Here is a 25,858-nt window from a genome sequence, read left to right on the forward strand (position 1 = left end):
AAGAAAAACAGTTAACTCTTGCATAGGAACTTTATTAACATTCATTTAAAACTGCTTCAAGAAAAAAAAATCCTTATTAGGCAAACTCTGGCAAGCAAATAAATAACCAGTTAAAGATTTAAAAATAGTAAAAATGAAAACAGCACAACACCTTATCTTTCCACATTTAATATACCATTCTCTTCTCTTCCAGTACTCCTGAAGTCTTTCCTAGTTTGCATTTTAAAATGGTTACAAGCTTGGAGAAAGTAAGATGGGAACAGTACATATGCTTGCCCTGGTCTTCACTCTTCCCTACGCATTCACTTTGGACACCATTTACAGACATAACATTTGATCTGACGCACATCCCCCATTTTTATATCCTTGTGTTCCTAGATTAAATTACTGAGCACAGAATGTCTCTGTTCACAGTTACAGCATGTTCCTAGGCTGTGTAAGGCTGCAATACAACTTCCTTCTCCTTTATTCCAAAAAACAAGGAAAAAAGGTTACCAACCAAAAGATAGTATTTACCTCTCCACGTTGAGCTTCTTGTATTCTGGTAAATCTGAGGTCAGCATGCTCCCAGTTTGCATTTACACTGTATATTCTCAGCTGGGAAAGTTCAAATGAAGCATTAAAGGCTTTTGCACCAATCCGTATTACAATGGAGTTCACAGAAACCGAAATGCCTTCTACCACTTTTTCAGCAAAGCCATATTCACTAAAAAGTGAAATGCCAACATATTAAATACACACCTAATGAAAGGGCACAAAGTTTAACTTATTGAACAGCTGAAATGCAACATAGAATCATAGAATAGTTAGGGTTGGAAAGGACCTTAAGATCATCTAGTTCCAGCCCTCCTGCCATGGTCAGGGACACCAACATGAAGCAAACTATAAAATAAGATCCTAATGCATTCCCCAGTTATGAATTTTTGTAAATACATTTGATCTAGTTTACGATAATTTTACACCCTATGATCTTAATCTCAAAATAGTTACTAAAGAACATATTTTGGACTAAGATCAATCTCCATGAAGTGTAACAATAAATGCAATTTTCCATGATGAATATTTCACACATACATATAAATGTATAAGAGTACAGCAATACATAAAAATCTTACTCTTACGTATACATTAAGAGTAATTCATATCAAATAAATTATTTGACAACTCCAGTCTGGTTAGTACTTATCTCTATAAACTGCATTATTTCATCCATTTACACTAGTGTCTTTCATATATGCAAAATAGTATGAAGTATTTGTTTTGTTTCATTTTAGAAAAGAAAGGCATCCTAAATGGCAGTTAAATAACAAATCAACAGGCATTCCAGTATTAAAAAATATAAACCAGTTTCAATTAATATTTAATAAAAATCTTATATGTTCAGAATGTTTTTGATTAGTGAATGGAAAATTGTATTTTAAATATTCTTTTAAAATCCAATTTTTTTTACTTTGGATACTTTTTTCTGCTTTTTTAAAAAATACAGTTTATGTGGTTTGTCATTCCTTTTCCTTTTTATAACTCCCATCCTACACAGAATCTCTATGGCAATGATTTTCAAGCTGTACCCTAGGAGACAGTAAAGGTCCAGGCACACATTCTACAAATTACGTAGAAATTAAAACAAGAAAAGCAATTGTATCATTAAATTAGTTTGTCTATATATGAGTCCCTATGCCCACTGAAAAACGTTTTGGGTCTGTAAAAAGGAAATGATTAGTGTGGTTGTGACTGTGGAAATCCCTGATGTAATGCTATAATGTCCCACTAAACTAATTGAGTTTTGGGTTATAAAGTGTGCACAAATTCCTTCAGTTAGATTTGGCTGATACAATTTAAAAAGTGGAACTTTAAAACATCACACTAATAAATAGCCCTTAATACTGGGGTTTTTTTAGGCCAAAGGAGACATGAAAAGCAACCCATCATGCTATATATTTTTTAATGGAAACGAAGGCAAAACGTTAAATTTTCAAAAACCTTAACATCAATTAAACTTGATGTTTGATGCCGTACACACAGACATACAAAACATTTCTATGAAGTTCCATGGACAGTTCAGACATTCTTTCCAGGCCTGTGTCTGGATAGTTCCATTTGCACTATACATGTTACTCCACCTATAAGCAAAATTTTAGAGACACGGAAATGGCAAGCTGCGACTCTATATACTTCTTGAAATTTGGAGTTGATCCAACTTTTTATAGTCATTTAAACTTTTCTGGATCAATGTAAATACCATCACTGACCTCTGTCCAGATGCAGTTGCTATAGGAGAGGGTCCATTAGGGGCACGTGGCTCTTCACATGTGCTCATTTCCATTACAACTTTATCCAAGGACTTGAAAAACAAAACAAAACAAAGAATTGGAGACCTAAGAGGTAACAAAGTAAATAGATGACATATGAAGAACAAAAAAACAACCAACCAAAAATAAAAATATTTTGAGATTTTTTTCTGAAATATACATAGAACATTTCTTACCATGTAAATTTTCCCATAAACTTTTATAATTTTTTAATTTATTTGTTTTTTAATTTGTTCATATTAATATTTTTTTATGTTGTTCATATTAATTTATAAATTTAATGAATTCTAACAGACCTTTCCAGTCAAATACTGTACTACAGAATTCTTGATCCCCACTACTATTATCACACACATTTTCAAAAATTATACTCCAAAATGGGCATGACTTAATGCATACACATCTGGGTGTTCTTCCTGCATGGTTTTTCTGTCAGTGAAATATTTAATACCACTAGAGTTTTCTAAATGGTTCAGTAAGGTCAGGAAATTTTAATGAAAAATATTTGAAACTAGTCCACTAAAACTTGAGATAATAGATGCAAGATTTGTGCTGCATCTTTAAAACAAAATCTGAATATATATAATATATACACACATAGTATGTATACACTCGTGTGTGTATACAAATCTTCAGAAGATCTAGTAAAACAAGTAGTTTCTAAAAAGATATATTCTAGTATAACTTGTGATATGTCAAATTATAGTAAAATTGTATGATATTATTGTATCTTTCGTATTTCTAGTAGGACCCTTACAAACACCACTGGGAATTAAAGGAATGGGAAACCTAAATCCTATTTTAACTGAAGGCTACATTTAAATAGCAGAACTGTAACACAAATCATAAATAATGCATACTAACAGAGGAATGAACAGAATGGGAACAAGCCAATGCAAAACTGTATTCCCAACCACTGAATAAATCCAAGATTCTCCTAACTTACATTACAATGGTTGTGACCTCTATTTATTGTACAACGTGGGAAGGCTTTTCACTTAAGGCTAATAGTTCTGAAATCTCATCCCACTGGAAGCTTATTCAAAACAACACCTACTTCCTATCTGGCTTTGTACCATTCCTTCTGAATTCCTTCATTTACCCTCTCTTAGGTCAAACAAAGCACACTAAAAAGCTTCATCCCCAATTTTAGATTTTTCATGATTCAACCTCTCCTACCTACTGGACTTTATTATTGTATTATGTTAATTGTGGCTGTCTTCATGACTCACTTGCTCCACAAACATTTTTCTATGCTACTCTTACCCATGAAATGCCCTGACTGATGAGAATGAAAAGCTCATAAATTCTCTACTCTTGATTTATTTATACTTCACTATATTTTGACACTCAGCTGTCTCAATGAAAAACTCACACTGCAAAACAACAACAGAAGAAAACAAGAAGAAAACCCCAATCAACTAGTTCAAAGGTCGTGGGGTAAAGACAAGATTTCTCCTGGTTATCCTAACATTTTTGGATGTTTGACCATTCTTCAAGGTGTCTTAGACTGAAACCTTTGGAACAACTTCCTTCACTGCATGACTAGCTGAAAGAACAGTAGGGCAGTGATTTAAGGAGTTTGCATAATATAAGTAGGATGCATAGCATACTATAATATAATATGCATAGCATAATATAAGTAGGATGCATAGCATCCTTGGGTCCCCAAAACACTCCTATAAGCTATACTATCATATAAATGTATAATGAAATATCTAATATAAATATATCTATTACATATATTACATCTAAAATTACACTCTTTTTCATATAGAAACAGAAACTGATTATGAACAAAGACAACTTACTATTTGCCACTATGTTAACAGACTGATTTTCACAAAGGGCAACTCAGCTTAATGAAAGAACCTCTGGCTAGACAAGTGGGTTCTAGTTACCCCCTAAGATATGCAAACAGGATGCTATTCCAATTTCATCAAACTCTCAGTAGGAAAAAGCACCCTCAAAATAGAGGAAGTTCAGTGATTTAATAAGGGGCTGAAGTTGGGACAGTTAAGCCATTGATTTCCCCTCCTTTAGAAGTCAAAAAGCCTCTTGTACAGTCATTGAAAACTGAACTTTTGTTATCTATGTAATGCACTGTTCATGGAAAGCCTTATGTAAAGAAGTGCAGAAAAGGTGACCTTGAAAGTTATCTTAGCCTCTAAGATCACTAATATAAATCCAACAGCAGCAAACAGTCAGGCCTTGCTACCTTAAGCCAAAGTATGTAATCATTAAGAATAGCACAGCTTAAACTGATTTTCCCAATTTGGTAATTGCAACTTGCAGTCAAGAGGTTGAATCATCCCACCTCAGCATTACCACACTTTAAGGTCTGTGCGTCAAGGAAGAGGCAGTACAAACACTGGCACATTACAACTAGATCACTAGCAAATCCATCAGGTATTTAAAACATGTCTTTCCCAAGTCTGATTTAGAACTAAGGAATCACAAACACATTCAGGAATTCATGGCAAGACTTGGAAGCATGACAGTTAAAGGACTTCATTCCTAACTAAACACAGTTAAGAAAGTTTATCAATCGTCAAGCAAATCACTTCTGGTGCTACCACATTTCTTAGTATACTTAAACAAATGCAAAAATTATCATTACTTCTAATTATTATTGAGTCCTATTTACACATTATAGATCCTGTTCATATCCAGGCTGAATCCAAGGCTGTTACAGAAACCCTGTAATGTTATGTGTATCAGACCTGCAGTGACTGAGACCATTTGGGTGAGTACAGATGTAGAATAAAAGTCCTTAAAAAAAGATAGCTCTAAAAGGCAGGCAGAAACTTGTATAAGGGTTAGATTGACTATTAACTACCCTTCAGATGAACCCAAATTAAGACATAATGACTGAAGAACTTGACAGAAATTAACTAACAGTCAAACATTATAGTGATGACACCCAAAGCCACAGATTAAGAAAACAAACATACCAAAGAAAACATTAAGGCATTTTGTCTCTATCTGCCACTACCCAGAAGGCACTTTGTAATGGCCTGTTAATGATTCAGTTATTTCTAGAGTCAAGTCAGAAGAACAACATAAACATTTGAGACAAATTCTGCTACACAGAGTATATTTAGGAGTTGATCTAAGAACTTACCAAAGAGATAGGATGTGTTTTCAATTTTGTCCATGGTATCTGCAAGGCAAAACATTATTCTAAAGCAAAATAAATATTAAAAATACAGTAAAATAAATATTTTGTTTAGCATCTGCTTTATGCATACACATTATATTTGCAACTCCTGAACTCTATTATATTACTTCCAAAATATTATGTTTACCTTAAAATACTGTAAATTTATACACACATAAATTTTAGGTGTTAAAAACAGAACTTCAAAATTTCTTTATCACTGAGCAGAAAACAAAAGAAGAAAATAGAATCTGTGTCTTTAATACTGACTTGTCATGCATGAGTAAAAGCAACACCATCTTACACATTCTTTCCTTTAAAAGGAAAGAAAAATCCACATTTGCGCTGTTGGCCTACAACTGGATGCCAAAGACTAAAGAGAGATGCCAAAGTTTGACCAGGTCATAACTGCTGACAAAAAGAAGTCATAGATTCGCTTCTTACTCTTGTAAAAAGAGTAATCTAGGAGAAATGACATACAGTGCTTCAATACCTAGCAGCCATTAGGACCAAAAACACAACTTCTTCTAGAATTAGACTGTTTCCACATTTCCCAGAGACCAGAATCCTTTAGAAAGATATTTTTGGAAATATGAAAGGAACAGGAGGGAGAGCAATAGAAAGAGGGCGGCAAAGAGAAGAAACAACACATTATAAAAAATGTATATATAATAATAATAAATAACTATAATAGACTCATTACCATGAGCAAATACACGCTTTTATCTCTACCCCTATTTTAGAACATGCATGAATAAATTCTACTCAGACAATAAATAAGTAAGTAAAATAATCACTCCCTATCTTCATTGTTTCCGTATATATTCAATCATCACAGGACAAAAAACAGTAAGAAATTAGTGCTGGTAACTAATTTCTTAAAAATTTTATCAAGCACTCATCACAATTTTCTCTGAGTACAAAGTTGCTTGAAATTTTACAGAGACAGAAAAGAAAAAAAAAAAAAGACTTGGTTAATTACCATTCTGGCACAATAAAATACTCACCCTAATGGATGCCTTATTGCAAAAGACCTTGTTTATAGCAAGCCATGTTGGAAGATCCAGCATGTTCTGAAGTACCTCCTGATCCAGCTCTAAATTGGTCAGCTGACCTTCCCCCTTCAATGTGCTCAGGTTGATCTTGTCAGGTGACAGATTTTTGGTGAATCTAAAAACAAACATGCACCTTAAATAAATGCAGATAAAGCAAGTAGAACTGTCCCACACAGAGCTGACAATTTAACTTAAAACAATGGTGCAGGGGGGAAGTAAGAAAATCATCTTAGCTGCAATTTCACCCTGAAAAGAAATGCTACCATTGAATTGCTTTGCCCCTCTAAAGTTTTGCATCTCATTAACGCCATCTGCAAATACATGAGCTATGAGGCATCTCCTAATTTTTCCATCATGCAGAATAACAAAGCCTTGATTCAAAGTATTTAATTATTTATTTTAAACTCTATAAGGTAGAGGTGAATCTATTTCACTCTTCTTTAGTTTTTCAAAAAAACAAAAAAAAAAAACAAAATAAAAAACAAAACCTCTACAACTTATACTGTCATCCTTAGAGCAAGCAGGAGTGGCTAGAATTCACTCAGAAGGAGTAAAAAAAAAAACACTACTCCTTGTAAACAGCATATTTTTATATATATTTACAGTATTCATTAGATTTAACCACAGAATTTAATAATGTAAGTTAGAAAAACACACACGTATATTTACATACACATAACAGCATGGTGTATATAAAATATTGGTTGAAAACTTGAAGGTCAATCTGATATACAAGGGCTAAAAAATGTAACCATTTAAAAGAGTACATATGCAATACCTTTCATTATATTTCAAAGGTGTTGTGATCTGTGACTGTCAGACGGTTCACATTCTTGGGAGATAGCTAGCACAGCAAAAATCATGGGTACCCCAGCTGTAGCATTATATCTACCACAAGCTAAAGAAAAAGCTATACTTTACCACACTTGCATTCTGCCATGCAAAACCGTTTCTGCCCATGAACTGGATCTAATTTTACAAGAATGGAAACAGCAACACCAATCTAGAGATAGTTCCAACATCCTTCAAACAGACAAAATATGAGCCATTCCCTCCCAGCAAGGAGCAGGACAGGGAAAGCAATCTCAAAAAGGTGCATAACTTCTCCCTTCCTCCCTTCTACATATTTTTATTAATTCTTCTGAGGGTGTTGCTTTGAATTTGTTACCTTTCCTGCAGTCAGCAAAAGGAAAAATGCTCTGAGTGCTGCTTCATTCAGCACAGATCAACAAGAGGATTTCCACCTGTAGGACTAAACCCTTCATTTCCAAAGTCACAGAAAGAAACTCTTAACAGGTGAATTGTGAGAAGGTATTTCAGGTGTAGGTACCTCTAGCAGCAGATCTCTTGCTTCCACTTCTACAGGTGGAATGTGACTGATGAGTAGATGCTGAAAAGTCTGTGGTGTTTACCCAAAACCCATAGTAACTTCACAATATACAAACACCACATCTGCTTCATCCATCTGCTTTGTCCAGAGCCAACTTTCCATTGAGGATGCCAACCCTTCCATTTCTGTTCCAGTTTCCTGCTCCTTCTAAACTCAGTTGTTCCATAGAATACACTTTTGTTTGTCTGTTGGATATTTTCAGCACTTTAGAACTATTTCATACGTTTAATATAACAGGATAGCCTTTAGTTTTATACAGCAGCCTCTAACCTCAGAAATAAATGATTAGAAGTTGTCCTATCTGGGCAGCTAGCCCTACAAAACAATCATACCCATTATTTAGAATTTACAAGAATTCAGATCTTCATGCATAAAATTAAAAGAAGAGCCAAGTGACAAAAATGACAGCATTCTGAATTTAAAATAAATAAATAAATAAATGGCAAGCCTTAAGGCAACTACAGCTCTCCAAATGGTATTGTTCTAGGATCCCATGATACATAAAACTAGGACATGACCCACTGAGCCACAGTACTTTGACTTTCTTTCTGGTGTGCTTCACAGTTAATGAGAAACTCAGGGAAAAGATGTGCCACAGACACACACACTCATGTTAGTATAATCATCACTGATAAAATTGTTGCCCAGATAAAATCCGCTATTTAGCATTTTAGTACTCTTAACTTTCAATTTTATCATTAAAAGTTAATATTATTCTAAATATTATGGCATTGGAGATGTTTTCTAATATTTATTGCCAGACAAAATCTGAGGAGTCAGCATGGCTTTGAAGTTTGGCAAGCTATCTCTGCATCTAAAGAAGCACTACCTCTTGGCCAGTACTGTAACCTAGAATGTGTAACTGCTTGAACTATGACAACTACCATATTTATGATACAGCAGAGAAGTACTTCCCATGAAGTTAGGGTAGATTCATGTAATTCTGAATATGTAGTTATTAGAAATATTTGATTGTATCATGATGCTTCATGATTAGAAACCTTTGGGGAGAACCATTTTAAAATTCTCTATGAGCTTCTCTTATAACTACTCAGAACTAACTGTCACATGCACACATTCTTCTCTCTGACTTGGCACATGCAAACAGCTCTGCCCCAGCTTGCCAGCTGATTTTCACCCTGGTGTTCACTCCTCAGAGCAAGTTAATTACTCCTGAAAAACTGGGTCAAACTGGGAGCAGAGGCCTCAACGATTGGGCCAGTTCCCTGCACAACATCCCATGAAATCCTGACTGATATTTCTTTCCTGGGGAACAGACCAAACATTAATACCCCCTGCTCAGTACATGAAGTAAGTAAAGCAAAAAAGAGAAAAATTAAAGGGAAGGGGAGCAAGAATGGAAATAAAGGACATGGTCAAGTTGATCAAAGCTTTCTGTTTCACTGTTTTGCTGTGCCAGCAAGACATCACTGTTACTGAGGCAATACATATTCAGTTCGCTAATACCACAAGACAATTCTTAGCAAAACTGTTTTCACAGATTTAGTTTCAATTTCAGAAGCTACCCTTCCTTTCTCAAAATATACGATTTCAGGTTTGAATTACTATAGCCAACAGCATGAATTTCAATTCAGATTTAATATTCAATTTCATAAGGTAGACTAATACTATAAAGTATTTTACACTTTAAATGCCAGAACGCAGAAAGTTGTGAATATCATAAGCAGCCTGATATATCTCCCTTGCGTGTATATACATATATACATACACACACGTATATATAAAACCACATGCACTAAATATTACTATGCAGTTAAATTGATGGTTCAAATTTAATTTACATAGCACAGACTAAGAGTTTAGTGAAAAGCATAAAAGACTGTACAATAACAACAAAGTAGTAAGAATATGTACAGTAATAAATTAAAATCATTGTATTTTCTCAGGACCACAACAGTTCTTTTAGTACCTTCAGTTCTTTTCTCTCTAAAACAACTAAAACACCTACACAGAAGATGTGTTTTTATTTTCCTTGCCCAGTTTTGTTTGTGACAATGCAGGCTTGAAGCTCTGAACGGAACACTCCACCATGCTTGCAGAGAAGATGGCCAAGAAGTGAAACTAGAAATAAAAAATAGTAGAGAAGATGGGAGAAACACTTCTGTGAAAGCACAAGCTTATGGTTTGTCTAGTGAAGGCCAAAGACCACATGAAGCTTGGAGCAGCATGCCACAAAGGTTTAGAGAGAATACCAGATTCTTTGTAAGTTCATCAACAGGAACTCCAACCTCTGGATTTAATAGAGAAATTACGGAAGTCTGAATCCCATTTGGACATGGGATTCTGAGATGTTTTGCACATCAAATGAACATACAATCTCTTCCACCAGGCTCTACCATCTGCCTCCCCTGCTTTTTAAATAAAATTCCTGCAGGGACTTGATCCTACCTGTACGTTCTAATCGTGACAGACTATTAAATCAGAATATATGCCACATGTTTTGCTTATCATCTTGTTATGAACTAGAATGCCTTAAAAAGATGTGCAGTTCAACACAACCGGCTCTGAAAAAGGGAAGCATGTCCTACCAAGGACTAGCAACTCTATCAATAAAAGAGCAGAAATGGAACAGATAACTGAGGTTTTTTTCCTGTTAGAGTTGGATTAACCATATTAGTAGATTACTAAGGAACTCTATATGACTTCTGAAGCAAGAAAACCAGTCATTTTTCAACTGAGCTTCCAAAGAAGATACTGGCCTCCAGTGACTGAGGTCTACTATTGTTCTGCTCACTGTACCACTTCAAATTTTAAGACTTCTTGCTTAAATAGAAGAGGAACAGAACTAACTCTTGTCAAATCTGCCACAGAAACAAAGCACTGGGATCACCAATGTATGTACTGTTACAGATTATCTCCTTCCATCTCGTGTAACACCACAAATCAAAGCTGATTTTCAGTAACTTGCCGGAACTTAAAAACAAGCAAACAAACAAATTAAATCCCTCCCACCTTTAAATAAGAATGGGAAAAAATTAAAAAAAAAAAAAAAGTCAGAGCAAATAGTGTGCTGTAGGCAACATAACAATTTCCTCTCTTGTATTTTCTTTCCTGTAGCCAGAAGAAATACCAGTGTCTCAGAAACGAAACATCACTTGCAAATACTGAGTTGAGGAGCACTGCTATACTTTTCCCCATGGCAGCATATCACAAGTCCAAAAGCAAGATGCTTTGATCTACTTAGATGGCTACAAGTCTTAGATGAGAAAAAAGACTCCCTAGATTAAAAAACAAGTCTAAGCACAACAACATTTAGAAGAGTTCTTAGCAGCATTCTCTTCTTGATCCAGGTATGACAAAAAAAAGAAAACAAAAGGTGAGACAGACTATAGTCATACAGGATTAAAGATTCAGCTGCTGTTAGGTGAATGGCAGACAGATGAAAGACAAGACTTCATAGATGCAACAAATGATTGACCTGTATTCAAACAGTAAGGCACTAATGAAAATTCTGCATGAATGTAGTAGACCAGGTGGGAGGGGAGGGGGAAAACATAAACCCCAAGCTTCTGTAAATGATGTCTATTTTAATCTTTCAGACCTGTGAAACAAGATTAGAATCAAGCAACTCACACCTTTTCTTAGTAATTTAACTGCTTCAACCAAAAGGCATCACAAAAGCTTCTACAAAAAAAAAACAACAACTACACAGTAATGGCTTAAGGTTAGATGAAGAAATTGGTTAGAAGACTGCAAGAGCAACAATACCTACTATGTCTAAAGGCACTGAATAGATTTAGTGATGCCGTAGAAAAAAACTGGTGAAATAACAGAATCAACAGAAACCTGTGAGTGGATCCTGGCTGTCCTAGGGATATTCTTATTTTAATGCAGTATATAAAAGTAGAGTTTCACCCAGCAAGAAAACATTACCTATGGTTTATATAAGATTTGAAGTAAATGACTTTTAGCTCCACAGGCTGAGTTAAAATGTGTAAAAGTTGACAGGTAAGATTGAAGTCATGTTTATCTAGTGCACAGAAAACTGACCTTCTGAAGAACCCAAGACAACAACAAATGGCTCTGCAGCAACAGCTGACTGATGCAAGATACTGAACATCTGAAGATATAATTCATGGAAACTACTGGGTTCTAATTGAAAGATACATTTTAGGACATAAAGCTCTAAGAGATGAGACAAATGATGAAAAACTGCCTGGGATACATGAAGGCTAAAGTACTTCTATGCATAAAAAATGAATGGTAAGTAGTACTAAATATCACCACAAAATAGGATGGCATGCCCTCATCTTGGACGTTATATTCATTTCTGAAAATTTTAAAACTGCCTTAGAAACAGAGGGGATAAACAAAAACATTAATGACAAAGTAAAGAGCACTGCACAAAAAGCTAATTGGATGCTTATTTATCTTAACATAAGAACAAAAACAGACTCAAAACTAAAAAGGAACACATTTAAAGCCAGTAAAAGGAAACACTCATTGCAGAACATTTTAATGCCCATGAAAACATCAGGATAGAATACAGTACCAAAACCAAAAGCTTAAAGCAATTCAGAGTATATTTTTATGCCTACAACACAGTAGGATTAAACAGACACATTCTGATACATAAATGCATAAGTTCTTTACTTAAGAATAGTCCATTATACTAAAAATAAGCAATTGTGAGAATAAATTTAAATATTTCTGACAAAAACACTCCCACAAACAATGGCACTCCTACAGCCTGCACCAGGAAGAGAGCATCACCATAGCATTGTCAAATCTCACCACCACTGTTAGCAGTCAGTGGGTAATCAGTACGCAAGTCTATAGAGGACATAACTATGGTGGTCTGAGAAGCTATCCTCCAGCCTTTATCCAAAACCATCCATATCACCAATGCTGTGACCTGCGTGGATTCCCAAACACCACGCAGTTTCCTCCCAAGAAGCCCTAACAGTAGAGGAACTGCAAGGGCTACCATTCCCTCATTCTGCAGGCTATAGGGAATCACAGGGAGCTCCTAAATGGCCATACCAACTGAAGAAGCTATATCTGTCACCAGACTTTTCAAGTACACCCCTCACTACCTGTGATACCTGACTAGAACCTTCTCACACCCTTCAATTCGTACAGTCACAGATAATGTGGCCACTCCATATGAATGCCTGTGTGCTCTATTTAATCACACCTTGAAATTCTGTAGAATTCTCAGGTGTGTATTTGGTGGCTAGGTCCAAGATGGAGAACCCTGCATAGCCTGCTGGATGTCCAGCATGGAAAGGATCTACATGATTTGCTGCACAGCATCTTGAAGAGGCACTCAGGGGCCAACCCTCTGGAGCATGACAGGGCATTCCTGTTTGCACACCCCACCTGGACCTACTGCTCTAAGATGGCCACAAATTATAGCATACTAGACAAGTCCAAAACTCCACCTACCACCCTACAGCTTCAGAAAGTGTGAGTTTCCAGGCTCTGTACAGGATTTGAACCACCTAACACTCATGAGACCCTAGGGTCTAAAGACAGATCTTCCTTTCTAGACAAACCACGAATTAGGACCCTGACAACCAGCCCATACATATATATATGTCTTGTGAAGTGTCAGAACATCACCCTTGTCATTCCTACCCTAGGAGGTGAAGCACTGAGTAGCACATCTGCTCTGCTGATACTTTACAAATAAGTGCTTCCATTTCATCACAACACAGGAGGACTTCAGCATGGATTCCTACTCCGAGTTCCTAAAGATAGCCTAGTACACTCATGTATTCTCCCTAAGGCCCATTCCATAACTTCTCAAATGCTGACATCCCCACCAATGCTCTTGACAGTACATAAAGCTACAGTTAATTCTGTAATAATACATACAGGAGATTATTTTCTATTTGGAAAAACTACTGGTTGCTCTTTGCTAACAGGCAGAACTGAAAGAGCTGTTGTCATCAATGACTATTATCTAATTATGTGTCATGCAGCAGATCTGCTCAGACATTTATGCACATGCTGAGCACTGTGCATAAATTAGAAGCTTACAAGATGATCATAATTCATGCAGTGTAAGTAAAATATTGCTCAAGCAAGACCAATATTAGCTTTTCTGTTTTGTGAATCTTCTTATATATTACACAAGCACAGAAACGGTCAATATTATCAAACCACAAAAGCTTGTTTCAAACATGACAATGCTACACAACAGACCTTAGAGCATATGCTGAGTGCAAGATAACATAAAATCCTTAATGTACTAAACCATGCGTGGCAAGGTAATGCACCTTCCACACTGCAGACAGCAAAAATAACACCTCATGTTGTAAGAATTTGCTTATTCTTGATGACTAATAAATTCCACTCAAAATACAACATTCTGTATCCAATGCAAAGAAAAGCCACTTGATGCAAAATAATTTTCTAATTTTAAAATTGAGAAATAATGGTGCAGTGTAAAAGCATAACAACATCTGCCTTTTGAAAACTGCAACATTTATTAATGTGACATTAGCAGATATCTTTTTAATGCTGATTGATCAGATGTCACAACAAAATATTTTGTTAAGACTAACTACAAGGACAATTACAAGTTCAGCAACTGCTCTCTTACATGAACTGGGTGAAAAGCTGACTGAATCTTCAAGTATCAATACAGAGGTAATAAATATCAAGTTAAGAAAAGGAATTAAGTAGGTGTAAATTATAAACAACAGAATTCAAATAACCTAAAGATATTGAGAAGATGATTACATTTAGACAATAAAACATAAATGTATGCTTATAGTATTTACTTTTATAATGGGATTGCTGATTTACTTCACAAACCAGTTTTGCAAATTTAGTTTAGGACTTAAATAATAATAAAAAAAACATGTAGGTGCATAGTAAGCAGTTATTTTTGCAGAGTTGTAAGTTACAAAAAAAAAGAAAAAAATCCAAACAAACCAGGGAAGAAAACCAAGTAACATTTTATAGAGCTCATTTCACTCCCAAATTTATATAAATGCATACCACCTCTTACATGTAATCTACAAATGTGGGAGAGGGGAAGTTACCTGAGGACAAGGTATTCAGACAAAAGGCCCCTATTCCTGGTGAAAGCAAGTGGTCAGTTGCCACGGCTTCCGAGAAGCTTCTGGTACTCATTTTGGTAGTAAGGATATTCACAGCAAACCAATCTCCACCAGAGCCAGCTGGGATCGCTGCAGGGAATGGGACACAGGGGACACACAAGGGATCAAGTTCAAAGGGAAAAAGGAGTGATACAATAATGTAAGAGAGTTTTAGCTAAAGGTAACTGCAGTACAACAGTTTGTTACACGTCATCACATTGTAGAACTGAAAAAGAAACAGACTTGTGTAAAATGCTAGATTTCCCATGAGAATATCCCTTGCTGTCTGATACAATACTACAGCCATGGTTAAGCGAGCAGCTTATGGAGAAAATTTTAATCACGCAGAAAAAGCCTATATAATATAGTCAAGTGGTTTCAGAGATACTCAGTAAGTATATTTGGAATGTGAGAAGGAAGATAGCCTGGAGATACAGCATAAATAGGTTTTTATTTGGAAGTAGGAGATGAATTTTCAGTTTTGTTTTGCCTAGCCCAAGATTTCCTCAAGCCCACATGGATTTCCATCCATGGAAGCGTTCAAGGCTGGGTTGGAAGGGGCTTTGAGCACCCTGGTCTAGCAGAAGATGTCCCTGGCTGTGGCAGGGGGGTTGGAACTACATGATCTTTAAGGTCCCTTCCAACCCAAACCTTTCTATGATTCTGTATGATTCTATGATTTGCTCCTATTAAAGGTGTCTCAACTTCATCTATTCAAATTCACATTAAGAAATATAACTCTGCAGGCATAAGAGAACAGGACTCCTTGGATTTGTTTTTGTATTTGGGGCAATGCTAAAAAGACCTGCACACACTTGACATTCTGATTTTGCAGGCTATGAAATTTTAGCACATTAAGCTTCTTAAAAATTAAATAAAAATAAATAATTAAAAAAACTTAGAATCTTTAATTTTGGAAAAAAAAAACAAACTAATTTTTTTTTCATTACCTGTCTTCACTTTGAAAAGATGCTTCAGCCAAAATATAATTAATTCCTTTTGGCAACAGGAAAACACAAGCATTTGGGCAGTGCCCTTGGTGGGCAGTATGCTGGGGTATCTGAGCAGCATGTTTACAAGATGTATCACTAAAACAAATTACAGATACCTTGTTACAAATTATTATTTTTTTCATGTCTCCAGATCCCCAGCAACGGGAGCAACTGCAACATGAGAACTGTTCCAGACGTATTCAGCCCAAGTAACTTCCAAACTCCTGGGTAGTTGATCCCAAGGTTACTTCCTTGGGAGTCACGCAAAAGAAGAAGCCAACTTCTCTGAGAAAATAGAAGCTCTGTCATTCTTCAGCTATATGGCAAGCTGCATGGCAGAGCTGCCACAAAATCTGTGCTGGGGGCATTCTTCCCACAGGAAGGCTTGTACATCCATGCAGGGGAGCCTGGAAGTACTAAAAGCACAGCCCAAATTGAAGCTCTTTTTTTACTTTTCTCTCCTGCTTCTTTTCATGAAAAGAGGGGACAATGAAGAGATCTGAACCCTGATTCACCTGGTTTGTGGAATTAGCTCCACAAAGGTGCACAGAATGACTCCTGCAGGAGCTATTGCATGGTGAAACCTGGGTTCCCCTGCAAACAGCCAAAACCTTAGTTTTGTAATGACTTATTAGCAATTATTCTTGTGATTTGCAAAATTCTGATTTTCGCCAGAAATTATCTAATCTCCTTTGGCTATTCTGCTTGTAGAAGAAAGGAAAAGGAAGAAAAAAAAACCAGACACACACACAAAAAAAAAAAAAACAACAACAAAAAACCCCAAACCAAAAATACACCTTAAGAGGCACCTCTCACTCTGGAAGTTTACTACCTACTTTTATACCCCTCTGTATATTTTATACCATTCTCTGTATTTAAGAAAACAAATACAACAAAAAAAGATCACAAAACATCAAGGCTTCAGCAAGAGAAATAACAAATTTCAAAACATGTAACTGTAGGCTTTTTTTTTATTCTTACATACTCCATAATCATTTGAAAATAAGATACAACTTCATTACTCAGAGACTTTACTCAAACACCCTTTCTTCCTAAGAATGCTATACACCAGCATATCAGGTACTTGAACACAAAATAATCTTCAAAATTATTTTTATTCTGCAACTTATTTCCCAGCAAAACTGTTCTGAGAAATTTTTAAAGAAAATGATCCTATACTATGCAAGTAAAATACTGCTAATTCCTGTTGACACTGCAAATGCATTAATTTTTATTTTGTATAGATAAGTTATCTGACTTCAGCAAAGCTTCAGCGGAACTTTAATTGTACAAATAAAAAGTCTGCAGAATCAGCATCCAGACTTATAATACCTTTGCAAAAATAATGTAATACAAACTGAAAACTAGAAATCAAATTTTGCACATTTATTTTATTAACCCAAATGCTACTGAAATCTTAAGACATATTTCTGAGATTTAACACAAGATTTAACATTAAATCTCAATAAATGTAATGATTAAGAATTCTACCAGTAAATAAATTATTGCTCATTTATCTCCAAAATATATCTCCATTTACAATTTCATAAAGCACCACAGCAATTTCAGTTTGGCCTTTTGGAAGATGTGCTGCTACAGAAGCTTAAAATGCAATATAATGCATGAAGCTACAAAAAAAAAATAAAAATTACTGTTGTTGGAACAAAAAAGGACTTACTGATTTCCTTAAGCTCATCATAGCATTACCAACACATTCCCACAGACAAAACTGTTGGCATGAAATCTCCACTTAATACAAAAAGTACTGAGTTACAAACAGAAGGAAATTTCAGAAATACAGTATTATAATGAAACTGTAAGTTGCTTTCTCCTCCTTCTCTTCTCCTGTCTCAAGCAGTTCTGCTTTACTACCTGTCCTTCTTCAAAGTCATTCTTTCACTAGGAGCAGTATCTAAAGATACCTATTAGGTGAACATATTCCACAAGCATCCAGATTCTTCACAGATTCATTCAGAACAACACAGATTGTTAAGTCTACATTGTGTTTTGCAACTTTCCCACATACTACACAAGCCAATAAAGTCAGTCACGTTGAACACACTGTAAAAATCTTAAGTACAAGCAAAGAGAGAAGCTGGTTTACGCTTATTCTAAAAGTACATGCTTTGTGCTCTTTGGCTGTCACAAAATTAAAGTGACATAGAAATGGAACATACAAAACTGAAAATAAGCTAAAAAATCTCTTCTTTTGCTACCAGCAGAAGTTTCAAAGCTCATCCAAATAATTTTAAGCACTGAGTTACAGGAAGGAACAAGCCCATTCTGGTCAAATAAAGGTGTTATGCTGGTAAATTGCTAAAAGGAGTCACCTCAGGTCTCCTGAGATAGCAATAACCCCCACCAAGCAGGCATGTCTTACTGGTGTAAAAGCAAGGTGATATGAAGGTCAAATATTTAGGTAGGACATATGTCAGTGAAGTTGTGCCAGTTGATGTAGGATATCACTGTTTACAGCAGAATCAGCTGATTCCTGACAGTCATGCCATTAGTGTGCAATTCTCTGTAAAACCAATTTTCATACATGTTTTAGAATGATTTCCAACTATGAGGTGAAAAAAGTTGTCACAATAGAAGAAAATTGAAGTACATTTTAAAATCTTACTATTATCACATCTATTACTTCAGGTGAGCAAAAGAAAAGAAGCTCTAAATTCATGCAGAACATTAACTTATGACACAAACTGAAAACAATTTGGATTTCTGCCATAACAAACACTGTAAACCTTCTTACTGCTTGCTTTGTGAAAATAGCAAATAAGATTCAAATAAAGTAAATTTAAAGGTTAAAATATGTAAAAATGAAATATGTATGAAAACACTGGTAAATTTAACAGATAGTATCTAACTGAGATGAAGAATGTCAGTCAATGGAGCTACTTAATATAGAGGCAAAGTTTGTAAACTTTCATGCTTCTTAGATATATTTTCAGAAATAAAACTGTTTTTCACAGAGAGGTATGGACATTGCGGATTCTTATACAGAAGACTCAAGACTACACATTAACTAGAAAGGGAATTTCAGTCAATGACACTAAAAGCCAAAACCACCCAACCTCTGTCAGTACCCGGCTCTGCGGTGGATGATCCCGTTATAATAACAGACAGCATACAGGAACATTACTGTAAACTTGCATAGTGCAATGTAGAGTCCTGGAAATTTTTAACACTATTGTTTCATACAGTTGTCTACAAAGCCTAACAGGAAAAAGAAGCAATGCTGAAGGCTATGTGCTTCTATCATAGCAGAGCAGTGCACAGAAAATCCTACAATAAGAAGCACTGTTCAAGAAGAAATCTCTCACCTATGAAAACATGTAATCACACATACAAAGATTCATCACCAGCTTCAGTTCACTGGGGAAGACCCTGACACTAAGTGATCCCAGCACTACACAGAAGACTCCTCATTCCTACCTTTGTAAAAGATAAATGCCCCTACCCAGACAGACGCTCCACTTTAGGGCACGTATATTATGAAATAAAGACACTCCACCAATCACATTCACAAAAAAAACAACCTCTCCTCACACAATACGGAGCTGACAAAAATTCAAGCCTCCAAATGACAAACTCATGTCTTCAGCTTCACAGATATCATTGAGTTTCATATTCTACACCAAGCACCACATAATCTGAACAACAAAAAAAATTTGTTTCTCCACTTCCCTCCTTCTCATTTTCTACCACAGCCTTGGAGAAGAGCAATGCATCTTGAACACAGAGGTCACAGCTTATATTTTAGAAGTTTTTAAAAGACTGTGAGAAAGCTAAAAATTCATACCAGATCCTGACATGGGATACAGGCTTCTTACAAACTGGGTAAATAAACTCTACTACCTTCACAGTTCTTAAAACGCAATATAGAGAAAAACCTTTTGTAAAGGTTAAAGGTCATTTAGATAACAGAACTGTTTCAAAATTCAGTTTGGGTCTTCTTATTCTCAGACCTTAAAGACTCATACCTATGTAAAACTGTTCCCCAGCTAACAAACGTAGAATAAGGCTCCTTCCCAACATCAGTGTCCATATCAGGTCACCTAAAAGCAGCGCAAACTGATAAATGTGAACTACACTTTCAAATTTGCATATACAGTATCTAGACAGTAAGAAAGCTGAAAATGGCTAACACACGAGTAACAGATATTTCAGCAACCTTCATAAATCAATGATTATTTGCAGAATCTAGGTAAGATGACCTCCAGAAATCACTTCCAACCTCAACCATTCTAATATTCTGTGATTTGTGGCAGAAAAGTACATACTTTCCTGTAACTGAAGGTACAGCCTCACATCTTCTATTTGCTCTCTGAAGTACATATTAGATTTGGCTTTACTCAAACACAAAGAGAAATATAATCATCAAAAATGAAAGGAAATTGAGATAAAAGAATGGAAAGACTTGTCCTGCTATTACATATGGACTTCTTCCAGTACGTTTTAGTCCTGCCACTAGTACCTGCTTTGTTGAAGATGGAAAACAAGCATTAGTTTAGAGGAGCTACGAAAAGTGCAGAACAGGCACCTATATAGTTATAGAGTAGAAAGTGAAAGAGTCCTTTGGTATTAAAGGATATTCCTTATGTACCTGGCTCCACACTAAAATGAGTGTGTGAAGCCTACCTTCATTACGTTCTTATAAAACATATTAAAAAAAATCTGAAAAAAGATAAATATTATATCTGTTGAAAAATAAAGTTCCTAGAATTTAAAAAGCCAACAGATTTACAGGTGCTCCTGTCACCTGAATTGTTTTCTTGCATAACCAACTTCTGTAACCTCTGAAGCACCAGTTCCACAGGAAGAAAAGCTATTATCTGATCACATGATTAAGAACACCGGTAATAATGGGCTTAATAATAATAGTGTGTATATTTTATACAGCAAACACATTCAGTGTCAGCATAGTGTGGATCATGAGCCTCAACTTTAAACAGCACGCCTCAGATTGTGAGACATAACCCATGTCACTTTTTAAAAGTGATTAAACTTGTCACAATCATTTGATGTAGTCCAGTTGAATAAGCATTATCACATCACACAAGAAATCAAACACAAATCTGCCAACATTAAAAAGTACTTAATTTTAATCTATTCAGCTGTTTTAAAAACTTGACAAAAACCAGCTCATGTTACCATGCCTAGTTCACAGGCACACTGTAGACTCTAACCTGTAGCACAGAGACTAGAGACCACATCTTTTCCATACAGCTTGCTCAGTAGTGCTATAGGAAGTGAGCTGTACCAGTTAATTAAGTCCAGTGATTCAAAGCACATTTCTGATTAGAAAACTGACTCAAGGCTGATGACATCTTTGTGTTGCATTTCCATTCCCACAGTGCTCAGCTATTCTCATGTGAAGACAAAATTTCTTTACCAGCATTCCCAGCTACAAACCTCATGAGTAGGGTGGAGAAGAAACATTATTCTACTACTGCTTCATATGGCATCTTTAGCACATAGATATCAAAGGATTAGGAATGAGATATATTTTCCCTGTGCATTATCCAGATTAGTCAAATCAGAATTTGTCATTTCATTTAGTTTTTTTTTCCTTTCTTTATTAGCACTGATGAAAATAAACACCTTTCACAAATATCACACATAAATAGATTAATACCTTTTAAAAAAGGCAAATAAGGAACCAGTATTTCAGGTTGTATTTTTTGATACATAAAAGTAAGCTCTGAAGAGTAACAGCACTACGGTATCATGACAGATCAAGTACTCAATGTTTGGAGGTTTTTTTGTCTCTCTTCAGAAAATGGGAGAAATGTGTAATGGGAGTAATGTGCCTTTTTGAAATGTTATCAATCAGACTGTACTTTCTGCAGTTTCTCTGTCTTTCAAGCACACGACACAGATAGCTACAAAAAAATTTACATTCGGGGGTGTTGTTTTTTTTCTCGTTCTAACCCACGAGGCACGTTAGTTATGATTGCAGTCACCCAGAAAACGTGGAAGTTATTTCGTCCGGGCACCGGAACGCATCCTTTTGTTCCAGGGCCTCACCTGAGCCTGAAGCTCAGCCGTGGCGCGCAGACCTGACAGGGCAAACGCCGAGCTCCCGCACTCCAAGGGAACGAGGACGGATAGTGTAAACACCGCCGCCTCTGAATTAACGGCGGCGCTTGGGTTTTCCCCTTCCTTTTCCGCACTGCCTCGCGCAACTCCTCGCCGCCACGGGCTGGTCGGGAGGCACCCGGCGGGTCCCGTCAGCAGCCCCCGCCGAGGGGCTGCGCCGCAGGCGCCTCCCGGGACCCGCGAGCCCGCTGCCGCGGCAGCACTCGGCTGGCTCGACGCCGTGGGACGGACTGCGGGGGTGGCACCGTCTGCCGGGCGAAAAGGCGACCGGAGCCCGGCTGGGACTCATTCGGTGACTCTGTTCTGCGCCAGGCAGGCCAAGCCCCCTCCTCGCCTCAGGCTGACACTGCCGGACAGCCTCTCCGCCACCAAGTCACCCCGAGGAGGTGGCTCCAGCTCACCCCTCCGCGGGCTGAAGGAAGCCCGGTATCCCCGCCCCGCGCCAGGCCCCATGGACCTTGGGACCGGGAGCTGCCACCGCCCGCCACCCCCCTCCTTCACCCTGCCCCCCGCCCGCACAACCCTCAGCCCTCCCGGGGCACGGTGCTCCACTGACCTGGAGAGATGCTTCAGGATCTGCTTCTTGATAATCCCCGCCATGGTTGTCTGCCGGCCGACGCCCCTCACGACAACCAGCCGGGACCGGGGACGCGCCTCATCCCTCCGCCTCCCCCTGCCCGAGGCGGGGAGACCGCCGGGAGCGGAGCGGCTGTCTCCGCTTTCCCTCACTCAGCTTCCGCCGCCATCTTGACTGCAGCATCACCTAGTGACGGGGGGCGGTAACGGGGAGGGCCGGAGCCGCAGAAACCACCCCACACAGGCGGAAAGGAGGCGGGGTAGGGGCTTTCACACCCTCCCGCTTGCTAACGGACCCCTCTGTGCCGCAGATCCTCTCAGTACCCTCAGCCGCTGCTCGCCCCCGGTCGCACTGCCCACCCTTTCTCTGCTGTCCTTCGCTAGCGTCTCCCCGCGTCCCCGCCTGTGGCTCCGTCCCTCCTCCCGCCTGTGGAGCGTGTCCCACGTGGGCCGGTTGTTATTTCTGTTGAAAATCTGTTAAAGTGCCACTAAAAGGCATTGTAGCAACAAGAACGATAACAAAAATTCTGGTTCTCGTATGTAGCGAGAGTTCCTTTTGATAAAATGCTTACTACTACCTACGTGCAGTAGTACTTGGCATTAGTAGCTGCAGGTCATGCTCTTCCCCGGTGATCTGCAAAGCACACTCACAGAAACAATGTTTAAAGTTACTTTAAAGTTTTCACATAAGCACCATTACTCTAGCTATATTGTAATAAATTCACCTGATTAGCCAAGGGACACATTTACCATTTTTATACCACTGTTTCATAAACAACAGTAATTTCCAGCCAGAAAAAGCAATCCTCAAAGCTGTTAACAGCTAGGATCCCCAAAATTGTTCCCAAAGGATACTCCAAGCAAGCAAACAACCCCAGAAGCAACAAACAGCTATTCTTCCAGGGGAACGTGGAAGACTTGTTCAGGCAGCAAGCCCTGCCCAAACAGCCACACGCCTTCCGATCTTGGCGGAGCTGAAAGCCAGCACAGCTGCTGTTCCTACAGCACCACAAAAAGGGAACAAGGTCAGATAAAAAAGAAGAAAAGCTTACTGACAGACTTATACTGATATAACAATAAATTCATATGTATATACACATATATTTTTCCCTTCACCCAAATTGTTCAGCAATTACTCAAACCCGCAAGCTTGTGAAATCAGGTGCTTACATTTCACTGGGTATCTGTGGCAAGTATAAAACCAAGAAGTTATTTTAATTTTGAGATAACATCTCATGCTTTAACAGCATTTTCAAGTCAGTTAAAAAGCAGATGTTTGGTATTAGTTTTGCTCATCAAGTAACCCTCTTCTTTAGGGGTCCCTCATTCAGAAAAAGTATCTTGGAGAATTTCAGTGGTGGGTAATCACATACCCTAAAAGTAGTATTAACTAGAAAATAAGAATAAAACCCCACAATTATAAAACTAACAAGCTTTTCAGATGTGTCTTCTTTCTGAAGGATGGCTTACTACCTCTATAATATAGCCTAGAGCTGCAGAGGAAATACAGCAGATATTTTCTTCTCATATGCATAACAGATTAATAATTTACATGCAATGAAACAAATCCCCAAGGACCCTTAAGCCAGAAATATGAAGCAGTAACAGGAAAAAGGAAAAAAAAAAGGTCATGAGATGAACTTTTTTGATTGATTTTTCCAGGCATTCAGAAATCAGTCAGTTGTGTAATACTGACCTCATTATACTCTTTAAAGAGATTTAGAAAGTGGGAATGAGCTGTGTATGAAGCTAACAATTTTATTCCTGTTTTAAGTTCAATTTTTCTCAACTAGTTAGAAAAAAGAATCTACCAGTGTCTTGGAGAAATTATTCAGCATTGTTATAGATCAGCTTCTCATCAAAGAAAATACATGGGGCAAGGAAAGCAGGACTCATGCTGTGTGTTCCCTTTCAAGTGTCCTGCAAGTGTAGGTCTGACAGAGAAAGGAAAGTTCAGAGTTTCTTCACTGACAGAACTGGAAACCAGAAATATACCTGTCTGGCAGGGTTGATCTGAATCGTGACCTCATGTTCTCTTCCATCTCCTAGAGCACACTGAATAGAGGAATGGGGGGAGATCAGCACCCCAGGGATTAGAAGGGGCTGTCATAAGAAGTCCAGTTTATCCCTTGGTTTGAGCAGAGTATCTGACACTTCTATGTAGAGCCTTGTGCAATTTAGTATCAGGACAACCTGAGACTATGTTTATTAAGACTTCGGACTGATTCCCCAAATCGCAGTTGCATGTTTGTCAGCAAATGAATTTCTGCTAGCATGTTCATGATAATTAGACCACCACTATGTGAAGATGGTGCTTGATACAAAGTTCCAGAGACTGACTTCTGCTTTGAAGAGAGGAAGACAAATTTATAAAGAACCTGTGAGACCATCATCAGCTGTTACCTTAATATAACTTTGTTGACTACTTTGCAATTATAAACATTGCTATGTAGGATTCCTTCATCTAGCAACCAAAGCTCTTTGCTCTTGATTTACTAAAATGACTCCTCACCCATGTCACAGAAGAAGAAAAGGGATGGATCATCAGATAGAATCATAGACTCATAGGTTAGGGTTGGAAAGGACCTCAAGATCATCCAGTTCCAACCTCCCTGCCATGGGCAGGGACACCTCACACTAAACCCATGTTACCCAAGTCTCTGTCCAACCTGGCCTTGAACACTGCCAGGGACGGAGCATTCACAGCTTCCCTGGGCAACCTGTTCCAGTGCCTCACCACCCTTACAGTAAAGAATTTCCTCCTTATATCCAGTCTAAACTTCCCCTGTTTAAGTTTTAACCCATTACCCCTTGTCCTATCACTACAGTCCCTAATGAAGAGTCCCTCGTCCCTCCCCAGCATCCTTATAGGCCCCCTTCAGACACTGGAAAGCCGCTATGAGGTCTCCATGCAACCTTCTCCAGGCTGAATAGCCCTAACTTTCTCAGCCTGTCTTCATATGGGAGGTGCTCCAGTCCCTTGATCATCCTTGTGGCCCTCCTCTGGACTTGTTCCAACAGTTCCATGTCGTTTCTATGTTGAGGACACCAGAACTGCACACAATACTCCAGGTGAGGTCTCACAAGAGCAGAGTAGAGGGGCAGGATCACCTCCTTCGACCTGCTGGTCATGCTCCTTTTGATGCAGCCCAGGATATGGTTGGCTTTCTGGGCTGAAAGCACACACTGAAGCCGGCTCAT

At 37.7% G+C, this 25,858-nt stretch overlaps 1 protein-coding gene across 3 annotated transcripts in view; it reads right to left on the bottom strand.

Moving 5' to 3' along the window:
- Window positions 1-22,908, bottom strand: part of BLTP3B (bridge-like lipid transfer protein family member 3B) — a 54,599-nt gene extending 31,691 nt beyond the window's left edge. The window contains exons 1-6 of one of the 3 annotated variants that reach the window (XM_061357222.1): window positions 22,638-22,908; window positions 14,931-15,077; window positions 6,477-6,639; window positions 5,434-5,472; window positions 2,250-2,341; window positions 517-706 (exon numbers count right to left, since the gene is read on the bottom strand). In XM_061357222.1, coding sequence (XP_061213206.1) covers window positions 517-706; window positions 2,250-2,341; window positions 5,434-5,472; window positions 6,477-6,539 — 384 coding nt within the window. In that variant the 5' untranslated portion in view covers window positions 6,540-6,639; window positions 14,931-15,077; window positions 22,638-22,908. Of the gene's footprint in view, window positions 1-516; window positions 707-2,249; window positions 2,342-5,433; window positions 5,493-6,476; window positions 6,640-14,930; window positions 15,078-22,637 lie in introns of those variants that run through there. The other 2 variants (XM_061357214.1, XM_061357231.1) reach the window with 2 other exon arrangements.
- Window positions 22,909-25,858: the final 2,950 nt, after the last annotated feature.

The sequence above is a fragment of the Neopsephotus bourkii genome, unplaced genomic scaffold, assembly GCF_033783945.1.
Source record: "Neopsephotus bourkii isolate Nb327-2 ecotype Australia unplaced genomic scaffold, CSIRO-AGI_Nbou_v1 NB_107, whole genome shotgun sequence".
Taxonomy (NCBI): domain Eukaryota; kingdom Metazoa; phylum Chordata; class Aves; order Psittaciformes; family Psittacidae; genus Neopsephotus; species Neopsephotus bourkii.